This window comes from Cuculus canorus, chromosome 20 (genome assembly GCF_017976375.1).
Source record: "Cuculus canorus isolate bCucCan1 chromosome 20, bCucCan1.pri, whole genome shotgun sequence".
NCBI lineage: Eukaryota > Metazoa > Chordata > Aves > Cuculiformes > Cuculidae > Cuculus > Cuculus canorus.
Genome location: NC_071420.1, coordinates 3294097 through 3308693, shown reverse-complemented (window position 1 = coordinate 3308693; position 14597 = coordinate 3294097). Strand labels below are relative to the sequence as shown.

Below are 14597 nucleotides of genomic sequence, written 5' to 3'. Positions count from 1 at the left end.
GTCTTGTCTAGTTTTCCAGAAGAAAAGAGACATTCCCTTTGAAAACTTCCCACAGAACTCTTGGAAGGCTAAAGATCACCATCATCAATAGTCTTGCAGAGACAGAAAAGGTTTTCTTAATTTTAATAATTCTAATAATTAATAATTTTAATAATTCTGCTATACAAGCAAGCTCAGGAAACTGCCGCCATAAAGAGTAAGAACTTCAAAAGTGAACCGTTAGGTAGAAATCCCTCTCTGACGCTAAGGAAAGACCTCAAGGATTAATAAAAATTAACGATCCATTAATCTAGACTAAGTGTAGGTGTTAGAAGCCTTTAGAAGAATCACTCAGATAAACTGAAACTGCTGAAGATTTGCACAGGCATTGACATCCACTCAAGTCACAAAAATTCTTAAGTGGCTGCCGGACTAGGATTCTACTATGCAAAGCAACATCTTCTGCAGATACACCCTGGATCACATTGTCCTCGGAGACCAGGAAACGGTCTCCAGTGTCTACTGTAACCAAACCAGGAATTTCTATTGAAATCTCCATTATCTGCAAAAAGAAACTAAATTTAATAGTTAAATCACAAACCTATTCTGCAAATTTTTCCTGAGAATCTCAAATCACCAGACTATTTTTGTAATAAATATTATTTAGCTACACACTGACAATTTCCTTTTAAAGAAATATTATTTCTTCTGAGTAACATGGACAGAAAAAAACAAGGAATTGTCACACTTTAATGTGAAGAACATCCAATTATACTAAGTTAATTACTGATGAATATGAAAATATTTCAAACTAAGGACAGCTGTATGTGATAGCTCTTACACCAATCTCCCAAATTTTGGCATAAAATGGTCTGTGGCACTTACACATCTTTTCCTTTGGATTCTTCCTGTGGGTCCCATGGTATCACTTCTTGTGTTGCGTCAATGCTGGAATGAAGGAAGAAAGATCACATTCATTGATCCTCCCAGAAATTTGTGAAAATAAATGTATTTATTTTCCTGTCTCTCAAGTTTAATGGACTACCTGCTCTCCGAGCAGCTCATAAGAATATTTTTTTCTTAAAACGGAGAGAGCTTTAGGAGGAAAATGCCATTTTAAACACATTATGGATTTGTATCTGGTAAGGAGAAAACTTCTAACAGGCATGCAGTTTCAAAACAAAACTGAAATAAAAATCTATGAGTATACATTGCTGTTTTGTCTTCTCATCCTTTGATTGGGCCGTACTGTAAGCTCTTCTCTCAAGCTCTAACAACCCCATTCAAGGTCGAAGAGTCAGATGGTCAAAGAGCAACAGTCCCCTCTGTCCTGCTGTCGAATTCTTAAGTGAAGGGTGCAACCAAAACCATTGCCTTCCACCTTAAAGCCAAGTATTTCCGCACTTGATGCCTACCTTTGACACTGGTAACTCAGTTCCTCCAGCGGAGGGGAGAGAGTGCAACATGACAAGCAGTAAAAGCAGCTCTCACGCCTCCTCAAAGTGAGCAGGTGCTAACTCTGGAGGAACAGGAGGACAGCTGAGCTTCAGGGACACCAGTGGCTTTTAAGAAGCCTGAAAACCACTGCTGGAAGTCCTTCAGGGTCAGGACTGTTTCTCTTTAAACGAAAGTACCCTTTGCAGCATGAAGTGATGATTCTGGCCAACATCTCTACGTACGAGTAGAATATGAAATTTACAAAAATACTGGATGTAAACACCTCACGTTTGACAGATGAGACTGAAGGCCTCCAAGCATGGCCTAATGTTATCTGCAGGCAAGATGCAGTGAGCAGACTTGCGTTGGAGTCTTCCCACAGGAGGGGAAAATGCATACTCTTCATGCCACTTGAGCTCCAAAACCCAAGCACAACGACATTAAAACAGATGACTGAAGCCTTAACTTGAATTATCTTTGCTCTATTTAAGACTGTAGCTTATCAGTGTAAAAGGAACTGTAATGGATACATGACTTATTTTCCCTATTTTAGCTTCCTCATTAAGCAAACAAAAAAACCACCGAACACTGTAAAAGACAAAACCCCAAGGGACTCGTGAAAGCCCTTTTAATATTTTCTTGGCAGGGAACTACGATATGTAGATAATCATTAAAAACCACTGCTGGCATCTTATTTGAATTTCAGAGACGTAAGCAGAATTAATAGAGAGAGAACACTTTATAACCTCATATATACTTGAAGTAATGATGGAAATAAGTCTGTCTACCTGGGTAGAGGCATACGGCTCTGTTGATACACTCCTTGTGTGTCCCTGCCAGAGCTCTGCACTGCTGTGCTGCAGCACAGCATTCTTCCTCCTGAATGCAAATAACGAATGTTCCCTGTTACTGGGGTTTGTAAGTACAAAAGAAAGCGACACAACTCATTGAACAGGAAATTGCAACTTTATTACACTTTTTAGTTCTTGTGACCTTTGTTGTTGTCCAGAGACAAATGTGTTTTAAAGACGCGTTCTCATAAACACACCACAGCTGCCAGAGTCAACCAGTGAAGCACTGGGGAACAGCGCAACATTTACAAATCCGAGCTGAGAGGCAACAGACCGGAGATACAGAGACAATCCTTCCACGTTGCACTGCACACGTACAATGTCAGCTCTCACAGTTTTAAAGCTCAAGATCCTTCTAGCAATAAAAATATTAATGCGTAAATACAACTCTAATTCAGTTTCCAGCAAGCTGCGTAAGAACATTAAACATAGCCCTAGGGTGTAAAACAAAAGGGTTGCAAACAAATTTTGGGGTTTTTTTTTAACTGAAAATATAATGACAGAACTCAGCAATATTTCAGTGTCTGCAATACTCAAACCTCATCTTCCAAAATCCTGAGTGTCCTGAACTCTCACTAAAATAATGAGGAATAAGAGATGCTGAAGAATCATACTCTAGCCTTCTGATAAGAGTGCTGCTGACAAAAGTCTAAGTGGAACAAGACTCTTGTCTCCCTAACTCAAAAGTACCTTTAAAAGAAAGAGCACATTTACCTGGACCCTGAATACCTGATCCCGCATCTTCAGGTAATTGTTTCTGTAAAAATCCTTCGCAAGCATCTCCTAATTTGCCCTGAGCATTTAAGGTCTGAAAGAAGGGGAAAAAAGGAAGCAAAATTCACTCTCTCACAAGCAAGCTGTGAAGGGTAGGACGATACTCACAATAATCAGAATGGAGAGGTAAACTTTCCAAGAGCTTATCAGCAAACAGCATGGATTGGATTGAACAGCCCATACAACAGTTTCAAATCTTCAAGAAATTAATGAAGATTGTTTTAAGACTACTGAGTACTATAATTGATAGAACTGTGAAGGAAAGGCCGAGATTATCAACTGCTTAAAACTTTCCTCAGCCACAGTTTATGAAACTTCCCAGCAAACAAAAGAAGAAAATATGCCCTTGCTGTTCTGGGAGGCTGAGTGTTTGTGGGGTTTTAGTTGTTTGGGGTTTTCTTGTTTGTTTTTGGTTATGTTTGGGGTTTGGTTTGTTTCAGTTTTGGGCAGGGGTGCATGTTGTAAAGCAATAGGGTTATAATTTTCTTACATTTAGACTAATCTTTATTTGTAGATGTTATTTCAAAAGAGAAGAATAAAACCCATCAGTCTGCCATTTTCTACAGCTCTTCTTCAAATCAAATGGGAGCATGTTACACAACCACATGTTGTGTAACTGATGTCCAAAGTTCCTGACACAGACTTCATTCCTGTCTTTTCTGTTACTCCCACCTCTAGTTCTGAACTTCCCTGTGTACTAGGAGGAAGGAAATAATCAGGATCAAGAGTAAAAATTCTTCGGGTGCCTTAGGAGGTGAATTAAGGGAACAATGCAACTCCTTTGAATGCACCTGTAAGATATCATCATTTGAGATGCTTTCTCCACTTCTATTAAAAAATATACATTTTAGGCAACAACACTAAACAGTACTGCACCCAACTGAAATTACGTTTAATTTAACCACTCTGAGTTTAAACCTACCTCCTGCTCCTTACATGACCTTGAAGGTTTAGAGAACAAAACAAAACAGGGTGAGGAGAAGAGAGGATTGTTAGTCAGATCACAACTGGAGAGATCAGCGTGTTCAGCGGTGTTCCGTGTGCAACACAGAGAGACCAGGCTAAGCTGTTTTATACATAAATAGCTGCAACTAGATTTCTTGGCTTACTATACATACTCTAGAGAGATTTTCAGCTTGTTCAGGAAGGACTGACTTCTTATGAAGGGCTGTTCCAGGCTCTGCTTGTTCACCTCGCAATGGTGATTCGCAACTTCTCCCTAGAGTGTCAGAACAAAATTATTAGGTAAATAATAAAATTGAGTGATGTGAAGCGCTAATGGAATATCAATGAAAGCAGACAATAAAACTACAATGTCTGCCAAATGTGCAGAAATAATGACTTTAAAGGCTCATATCATTAATCCATGCATGTGAAGGTTTCCTTTATCCAGAACTATCACAAAAAGCACTACCCACTATGCTGCTACGGAAACAGCACCTCTGTAGTCCTGCTGGAAGAAGTGGGAAAGCATGGACTAAAAAGTTTGTAGTGTCCCATGCTGATAAATGGAAACCAGTGATGACGAAGGGTCTCCAAGCTCACTGGACATTGCCTCCACCTTTTAACATGTAATACTCATCTTAGTCTATCATCTACCTTCACTAAGAACAGAATGATTGATCTGCTTTGGAGGCAAGACTCCAGAAGATAAAATCGACAAGTACTGTAACAAAATCACACAAGCTGAAATCTGCTTGGAGATGGGAAGAGAAAAAAAGAGAAGAAATTATTGTTCTTCAGCCTCACCTCCAGAACTTTTGAATGCAGAATCCAGATCACTCTCCTCAGATTCAGATCTCTCCTCACTGCCTAGATCCCAAGGCTCATCATCATCTGTCTGCCACATGTATCTCTGCTGGTCTTGACTTTTTTGGACAGTGGTGTGTTGAAAGGCTTCCTTTACAATCTCCCCTTCACTTTCAGATGTACTTTCACCAGCTGGATATGGAGAGCCGAGTTCTAGTTGTCCTGAGGCCACTTTTCTGGCCATTTGCTTTACTTCAGCTACACAAGAAGAACAAAATTATCAGTTCACACAACAGAATCTGGACCTTCAGAGCATTCCCTGTGTTTTCATCGTGTCTGCAGCCTTAGAAATGCTGAAGTTATAACATATTAAGTCCTTTTCCATTAAAAGAGCTAAACACTTCCTTCCATTTTAAGGAAAGCTTAAACCTGCATAAATTGACATGGACAAGCCTTTACATGAACAGTTTTTGTTAGTTTGCATTCTCTGTTATTCATGCCTGTACCGCCATCCACTGGTCACTGCTAACCTTTTCATATTTACACACCTTACATCCTCCAAAACAAGGCTATAAATTCCTTGAGCTTTATAACCAAACCATCTTAATGTGGTTGTGACTATTTTATGCCCTGAATGTGTAAGACTCAGGATCCTACTCATTTGGTTCTCATCCAAGAACAGCCTAATAGACAGTCAGAGCTTCACACAGACCTTTCTTAAGTAATAAAATGTGTTAAGTTTTAATGCGCTGCACTGCAGTAAAACTTGTTATCATTAATGCCGAGTTAACACTGATTTACTTACTCCTCCATTCTGATTGAATCATCCTTCTCTCCTCACTTATTTTTGTACTGCAAATTTCAGATCTTGGGTTTGGATAGCACCTATAACATAACATAACATAATATAATCACAACCATAATATAATGTAATATAATCATCAACCTCTGCTCATGCACAAGTATATTGTGTTAAGTGTTCTGGAGTCTGTAAGAAACTAGAAGTTGTTTTAATGTTAATTAAAAGGCTGAGAGCACACACGTTCTAAGAACCCAACAGAACTAGCAGATTGAGAAGCTTGGGAAGCACAGTTATTTAGGTCTATTATCCATTAACCAGGCAAGCTGTAAGTTAAAATCTAGATCTCAAAAGCTGTCAACTGCCTTCAGGCAGTGAATGCTATGTAGATTTAATATTTAGACCAGTGGACAACTGGAGATACTCGGAACTTCAGGTTTGGGTAACAACCCTACCACCAGTCCGCTTCCCATCCAGAGTTCATTCACGTGACCATCTCACCACGCGTCAGCATCTGGCATACTTATGTTCTAAGCAAATATGTCATTTACCAATGGGTCTTTACTGATCCAACTGGGTTGTGAATTAATTTAGAAACTGGAATAGTTTTTCCTGACTGATTTGACCCAAACATTGAAGGAGGTACCTGTTCCCATCTTTCCAAGATGCATTAATTTACACGAGCTCTCCCATGTACTTTTAACAAGTACTTTCATCCATACTTAGAAATACAAAGAGATAACATTAAAAAGCACAGCAAACATGTTAAAGTAACATACACTCATGTGTCACTGGGTTTAGCATTACCATTCTAACCCTCTGGCCCCTACCAGGTCCTAGCTCTACACTGATGGAAACCAAAATATTTCTGCTGAGAGCTGAACGAGACTGTGCAGAGAGAGGAGAATCACTCTAACCAGTAACTTATTATTATAGATTACCCTCCGTAGGCACTGTTACAGTTTTGGACCACTGACCTCCACCAGAGACGCAGCTGGAATCTGTTGGAACACAACTCTTTAATGGTAACTGCCCTGTCACAACAGGTACCCGGGCAGCTGGGCAGCTGACAGACTCACCGTAGGGTCTTAAGTGGACAGAAGGCTTTTGGCTTACTAAAAAAACAAATTTAAAGCCATCCTTGATCCTGGATGTGTCTACTTTTGACAGCAGGTGTATCAAGATGCATCTACTAGAATTAACTCTTCTGTGAATACAACCAGAACTCACCATCTCTCTCCTTCACGTTCCCCTGCTGCAGAATGTGAATCACCTCCTCTCTGACACTGCAAGTTGAGCTTTTTTTTGCATCTTACAGATACGTGTGGGAGTAAATGCTGAAATGAGTCCAACAAGCAGTGATTCAGCACACATCAGGCATTCTGGCAAATACTAGTTGAGCTGTCTATGAGACATACCAAGAACCAGACCGAGTAAACTTTATTCCTTAGGTTACATTTTAGCAGCACCGCTACTAAAGAAAGGATGACAGCTTCAGGTCTTAGTCTATTAAAACCTGTGCCCTGGATTTATAGCAGGCAGACTATCACTAACACGTAGTTTCCAAGGAATGAGTGGACCTAAATGACTCAGGATTATTCTCACAGCAGATACATACACAAATTTCCCTCTTTCTCTTTGGGCTAAGGATATCAACTACTTATATTTAAAAATGAAAATTAATAACTACAGCTTAGACCTCCATAACTAAGTATACAAACAAAAATCTTTCTCCACTTGCTCTTTTCCCTGACAGTCCCATCTCCATTTCAGTACAGGATTTTATTCCCTTCTGAGTCACTGGACTAGTATTTTGCTGGGTGGAGTAGGAAGAAAGAAGAAATAAGAATATTACACTGCTGAGCTGACTACTTTCATTCCTATATGCAATGCATATGGCATATGAATATATTTTGGAAGACAGATTCGCCCCTCCTCTGGATGTCATCCTTAACTACATCTATTTTTACCTGCTAAGAATACAGGGGTGATAAACACAGTTACCCTGCTCAACACTTTACCTCCTGATCTCGGCTCATTTCTTCTTCCAGGCTTTTCACCACTCTGAAGCTGCGACCATGATGGTTGTTTTCATTTTCATTCTTACTCACCTCACGAAAGCACCTCCCCTTTTCATTTCGAGTTACCTCCATTTCCTTTGCCGTCTTTGAAAGAGTTTGGAAACTGTCTCTACTCGACGCTCCTTGCGCCTGACACATTATCAGCGGTGGAATATAGTCACTTGATGGTGGACCTATCGCCTTCCATGAAGTACTAGCTCCAGAACCAGGGTTATTGGTATTTTGGGAAGTATAATCACACCTGTTCCAGTGTCTATCTAGAAAAATTTGCTTAGAAAGTTGACTCGCTCCCACATCCTGGAGCGGCTTCTTTTGCTTTTTGGAGGTCTCTAATCTGTCCAGCTTCTCCTCTGTTCTGCACAGGGAATCTGCTGCCTGCTGCAACATGCTTTGAACGATCTTTACATTAAGGACACATTTGCTGATGTAATGCTCGTTTTGGGACAGACCACGCATTCTTCCCCCAGCACGTCCTCTCGCCTGTGCCTGCATGCATGTGTCAGAGGCCTCGCTCGCCCTGTCTTCCTCTTCTGTTGTGTGCCCTGTACTCGATTCTGAGAAGCCATCTTCCTCATCAACTGGATTTGCCTCACAGTGCACTGCAGGGAACGCATACATGTCTCTGTGAGTAGTCTGATCTTCTTCTTTTTGCTTCTTTTTTTCCTCCTCTAGAGTTTGACCTAATCTAGCTCCTTCTTCCAGGAAATATTCGTCAACTTCTGAACAACTGGCATAGATTTCATTGATTTCAAAGCTATGGAGGCTGTCGTCCACATCACTGACACTAAGAGTCCCCTGGAGGTCAGGACTTTTGTCCTGCGCAACTGCCTGCAGGCTGGTTGATGGCTCGCAGTCCACTAAAGCACTATTCTCCTCAGGAAGAAGAAAGTATTCCGGGGAGGGAGAGCTGTCTGAAAAAAATTGATTTTTAAGTGTTAAGCTGTTTCTCTAGATATCCATCAAATACATTGCTTCCATACATTTCAGAGTTTGTCTTTTGGAGATTAGAGGAGTAGCTTTTAGCATCTCTGCTAAAAACAGCATTCCTGAACTTCAAATATTAACTGGACTTATAGTCTGGAGTTTACATTAATAATGAGGATGGTAGCTGGAACTCAGAGTTAAGTGCCTTCTATTTTGAAACTTTGCCATAAAAACCTGTAAGTACTCACAATTCAATTATTTATATCAGACTTTTATGGACTGAGGAACATGCTAAGTGAAGGACACATGACATCTTGCTAGAAGAAACTCACCAGCCTTGGTTATCTCTTTTCCCTGCAGTTCCTGTGTTCTTTCCTGGTAACTAAAAGCTGATGCCAAACAGATATTGACATCTGCAAAAACAGCAGGCCTTTGTCCTTTTGACAGCTCATCAGCACGGCCAGTCTGAGATTTAATTAAGTCCTGTAAGAGAAAACATGGTATAAGACACAACTACGTTTAACAATTCAATATCTCGCCCTTCTAATGTGGTTTTCCTCCACGATCAGAAAAGGGTACTCAGTGTTAAAAAACACACACAAAAAAGCCTTGCACCTAGATTTAAGCATAACAACCTGAATCTGAATGGACACAAAATTCTGCCATTTTAAATACATGAAAGGCTACAACCCTCTAAGTCACCTTAAAGTCATTTTTCAGTATATACTGAATATCCTGAAGCTTCATGGAGCGGTTCTTCTGTTTAGGTTCTAGCCCTGTCTTTACGATATCGTAATAGGGCTTAGGAAGTCTGATATCTACTTCTAACTGTTGTCCTGAACTTATCAGCTCTTTAATAACCAAGTCTTCAAGTCCTTTCCAGGGAGGAGTCTCTGCAAGACAGGAATACAGACTATGTCATAAGCTACAAACCAATGTTAATGAAAATAGAGAAGAGGAGAAAAAGAGAAAACAAGCAGAGATACTGAAGCATTATTATCTGCACATTCCCTAATTTACAACTACTGTCACAAACCAAATGAGCACTCCATCCAGTCTGGCATCTCCTCCCTGTGTTATCTCAACAGCAGATGCTTTAAAGGCAGCTGACAGTGATCTCTAGAGGACAGTTATGCTGCCGCACAGGCTCTGGATTCTTCATTACCAACTAGCTAAGAGAGGGGTTAATTTTTAGGGGTTAATTTTTAGGGTAATTGTTTATCCTATTTCGCTGTTAAAATAGTCAAGGTCCATGCACAACATTCATTACATTATCTGTAATAACAATACAATATCTGTAAGTTATCTCGGTGAAAAAAGATGAAAGCAAAAAGACAAAGGCTGCACAAGCTCATTCTGTGCTTTGCAAAGAGAATGTTTTGCTGTGTTAGTGTGAAGAAGATAGAGCAGAAAACCACCGTACACAAAATTGGATCTCTAATACCAGCCATAATCTCATCCTTTAGTTATTATTAGTTATCAAAGTTAAGTACTTTGATAACATTTTACAAAAGTTTCCAGTAGTTTTTTGCTATTGCCATTAACATTTGGTATTTTTTGCCCGGAGGGCTCCTTTTCCAAGTTAACTCTGCATGAACCTTCACAGCAAAGTTTCACTCGGTCACTCAGGAATTACACAGACATTTGGGGGCTGACAGTGTGCACTGAAAACGTTCCATGGGCCATTCCAGAGACAGAAGCCTAAACCTATAGATGTACCTGTCAAGGCCTCCTGCACCACAGCACAAAAGCTGTAAATATCTGATTTGATTGTGACAGCTTTCTCCAGGATCACTTCAGGAGAGCACCATCTATGCAGCTGGACTGGGACCGGAATACGGGTCAGATCACTGTGTTCTCCACCGTCTTTGCTGCAGAAAGGGGAAAAAGAGTTGTAAATTGGGACACACAACACTCAGTCAGAGGGTGTATCTTTTGGAATGAAGTACCCAAGTTTATTTGCAAGTCTACTTTGGGTGAAAGATATGTAATATTTTCACAGCGATAAACATACTTTGGCACATGACAGCAGAGGCTTTCTGGTGAAAGTAACGCTTCCTTTAACAAATTTATACTCAAAGAAGAGTCCCCAGTCATATCAAGAGGAACAATTCAGCAGAACTTAGTATAAATTTGACTTTCTTTGGCCCCTCTGTGGAATCAGTGAGGAAGTTCTTTACCTCTCTATCATGTATTCCAAGTTGCACAGCTTTGCCTCACTAGAAGAAACAATCTGAATAGCATAGGAGGTGACTGAACGGTGGATAAATCCACGGGAGTGTAGAAACCGCAGAGCATCGTTAATTTGAAGCAGCACACGCAAAATTGTCTCTATGTGCAGTAGTGGGAATTCCGTACGCTGAAAAAAGGAAACAAAAGTACCAAATCTGCATTGCAGGCCTTTAAAGCTTAAGGTAGTGAAAAGCTATCATTGTACAGAAAAATAAAGAAAGCAAACATAAATAATGTTCATCCTCAGCAGTAAATCAGTGACACCTCATGCAGTAACTAAGAAAAAAAGAAAGACATAGACAATGCTAAAATTCACTTTGAAGCAGAATCAACTCTTTCCTCTGACCGCAATTTTTCCACTAAGTTAGATGTCTGCATGCAAACAGTTAAAGAAAAAATAACAACTCAGCTCTGAATAAAGGAAGAGAAAAATATGAAATGACAAAAATTAAATACAGATCAGCTGATGAAAAAAAAAAAAAAGGAAAAAAAAAAAGAAAGAAAAGAACCACAACAGAGTTCAAGCCTTCACTTTTATACGCAGGCAGTTTGCAATGTACTACGGGCAAATACTCAAGGGCAAAGCCGGTCTCACCACATTTGCGGTATAAAACCACATGCAGACCATTAGAAGTTCAATTGAATTTAAGAGCAGGCATTTTAAGCGTGATTCTAAATAAGAAAATCAATGCAATTGCACCTAAATGTTAACAGAAGCATTTGCCAATGACAGCCTTTACCAGCTTGCACAGAGGATCCGACACCGCGCAACGGAATAGAAACCGGGATACACAGACTGATCATTTTGTTGTCTTGCTCTTTGAGTGAAGATGGCAGATGTAGTGACTAAACTTTTTCCTCTCAGCTAATTACTGTTTAAAAAACAAGTATTCCAATTACCCTTTCATGAAGGATGCTGTACAGAGAACCGAAGTTAACCCTTTCATATACCAAACGGGTTTGCTCCAAGTCACTTGACAGACAAACACACATCAGCTGTAGCAAATGAGGATGATGGAGTTTACTGCAAAGGGAGAAAGGAAAAAAAATAAGAAAAATCTGAGATTAAAAGAGAAAGAGTCCTAGCCTTCTAGGCCTTTTTACCAATACGCCATGAATGCTTCTAATTTATCATTAAAATACCCAATATTTAAGAACCACTGCAAATTAAGATCATTTAGGAAACAGTGCTTACTGTCCCAACTAACAGAGCCTCTAAATAACTCATCCAGGAAACATGCAATGAAGCGTTCATCCAGACAAAGGAGAAGGGAGTATCATCCTCTATATTATCCACTGGGAAGCAAAGGGAGTGGGAACAGACAGGAGAAAACAAGACCTGCATTTCTCACTTGGAGAGAGAGTGCAACCACAACCTGATGGTCCTCCTGAGGTTAATCACGCTCCCGCATATCACTGGAGACACCAAACTGCAGGAGCACTTGTGGCTACCACGCACTCTCTTACCTGCTATGCTCCTGCTCTGCAAGGAGAAGATCAGCTAAGCGGTGTTTACTGCAGTTCTGGTGGGGCTCAAAGCCAAGCTCCTTCACTGTAACTCTGCTGCCTCCCCACATCAAGCTACAAGAACAGGGAGAAGAATTTCTATGAAATGCTTTCTGTAGTATTTTTTTTCCACTTACAGGATTACTTACAAATAATTTTGTAACGATGATTCTGCTGCGATTAGGAGCATCGCTTTGATGATGTTGGCTACAGCATATGCTCTTTCCAACCGACAATAAATTCTCATCCTGTTAAAGACTGGATGTAGAATGACAGGTTTGTGGTCCAAAGGCACCACTCTTCCATGACCCGAGGCAAAGAACAAGGACACTCGACAGCTCCTTTCACTAAAGGCCGTCACCCGACTGTGATACTAGCCAGAGCGCTGGGAAAGATTAAATCACTGGATGCCTCTGAGGCACAACTACTTGCTACACAGTACAAAAGATTAAAGAAAAGCTCCGTCTGCATTTGCAACTCTAATTTCACAATAGGTCTGAGCTGCAGAAATGCATATCGAGAGAACTGAGGTCTGATCCAACTATTACAAGGACTAAACATTGAACCACACAATCTCTGCAACTCTAGCAATGTATTTCCCACCACAAAAGGAATCAATATTTAAACATTACTATCAATAAATAACCACAATTGGGTTAATATTGCTGGAGAGGACCAGAGCAACCTACAGATGCTGAGGGTTTCAAGAAGACATTGATAAGTGGGACAACAGAAAACAAGTTGCAAACAGAAAGCAGCGGATGAATATAGAATAGAAAACAAAAAAAAAACCCAAACGAAGCACCTGGTACAATAACTTGTTGCCTCTTAGCAAGACACACACCCAGAAGGGCTAAAATCCCTTTGATTCCACTCACTTCGTCATGATCATGTATGGTCCAACGTGGTAAGAAAACGCTGGTTCATCATCTGCCTGAACCACATCTTTTTCCCCAATAATTGGGAGAGATGCCAAGTACCCCATATGCCTGCTGCCTGCAAGATAAAACTGAAACAAGACCAGGCCATAACCAAAAGGAATAGGCAAAGGTGCTGGGTTCCCAGGACTCAGCACAAACTTACTGAAACCCTGAGTGCCGTCACTGCAAAGGCAGCACCAGCCAAAGCATCACAACGACCTGCTGTGATATCTACGTCAAAAGCTGAACTTTCTAGTGAAGCTGAAATTGCGAAAGCAGAAACAGGCAGCATTAAGGACTCCCACACGTGATGCTTAGCAGGAGACTTTCAATTGTCTGTTCCAAAACTGCTTCGTCTGACAGGGCCTAATGACCAAAGGTCTGAATATTTCCACTCAGGTTTTTCCCCACCATTTCAGCAGAATATGGGACTCTGAAAACTGTACTAATATCATTAGAAAACCACTATCCACAGCATCTTACCTTCCCAAAACCAAAGCTGTAAACGTTCTTGGTTGCATTACCTCCATCTTTTAGAAATCTACCCAGAGGGCTCTCAGCATTTCTGTATGAAAAACATAAGCAATAAGAGTAAGTAACGTGCTAAGGCTTTAAGAAAAATGCAAAAGAGAGAAAAAAGTGCAGAAATTCTGCTAGAGCCGTGTATTTCAAACGTTGCACGCGATCCCACACAAACAGTGTAATGCAAAATTCCAAACTACTGTATAACTCATTAAAACATTTTTAGATACTCTATGATATTCATTTGTTGAAAGCAAGATAGCAGATTAATATACACGTATGCATACACAGGCATCCTGCATCGCTTTTTGTTCACAAGTATGCATTTTTCCTAACATGTATCTGACATAAAAGCTCTCAAAACTGTTGGAAATACATGCCCAAAAGATTTTCAGTGACCTTGAAAAGTCAAGAAACAATACTTTATGCTACTGCCATTTTAATACCATTAAAAGCCAATACTTTTCATCACTGATTTCAGGAGTATTTCCTAATATCCAGATATTTACAGCTGTCAAGTTTCTATTTGGAACTCTCACAAGAGGAACAAAAAGTATCATCATTTCTGACATAGGTTGGTTTGAAATCTGATAGATTTTGTGTTAATTTTAAGATAAAATAACATGGAAGCAAAAATTGCTGCAGCTCAATCCCTTGGTACTAGAGAATATTCTTACCCTTGGACAAAGCCACCAAACCTAGAGGGACTGCAGACCAGCGCTTTTGATGAGCCAACCCTCCTCAAGAGATCAGAAGGAAAGTTTTGAATGGCAGCCTGCATGTGGAACGTACAACGCTGTATAAATTCCAGCACCTGGAGAGG

At 40.2% G+C, this 14597-nt stretch overlaps 1 protein-coding gene across 3 annotated transcripts in view; it reads right to left on the bottom strand.

Annotated features, from left to right (window-relative positions):
* The window catches only part of TEX14 (testis expressed 14, intercellular bridge forming factor), a 34213-nt gene that overhangs the window by 9518 nt on the left and 10098 nt on the right, over nt 1-14597 (bottom strand). For all 3 annotated transcript variants that reach the window (XR_008453146.1, XR_008453147.1, XM_054085230.1), the window contains exons 5-21: nt 14452-14588; nt 13736-13817; nt 13211-13341; nt 12294-12407; nt 11727-11850; nt 10775-10953; nt 10314-10465; nt 9297-9487; nt 8927-9077; nt 7611-8581; nt 6820-6926; nt 5596-5675; nt 4791-5048; nt 4160-4260; nt 2982-3075; nt 2205-2295; nt 865-927 (exon numbers count right to left, since the gene is read on the bottom strand). Coding sequence is in view for 1 of the 3 variants with exons in the window: in XM_054085230.1 (XP_053941205.1) it covers nt 865-927; nt 2205-2295; nt 2982-3075; nt 4160-4260; nt 4791-5048; nt 5596-5675; nt 6820-6926; nt 7611-8581; nt 8927-9077; nt 9297-9487; nt 10314-10465; nt 10775-10953; nt 11727-11850; nt 12294-12407; nt 13211-13341; nt 13736-13817; nt 14452-14588 (3026 nt within the window). In the remaining 2 variants the exon portion in view is untranslated. The remainder of the gene's footprint in view (nt 1-864; nt 928-2204; nt 2296-2981; nt 3076-4159; nt 4261-4790; nt 5049-5595; nt 5676-6819; nt 6927-7610; nt 8582-8926; nt 9078-9296; nt 9488-10313; nt 10466-10774; nt 10954-11726; nt 11851-12293; nt 12408-13210; nt 13342-13735; nt 13818-14451; nt 14589-14597) is intronic.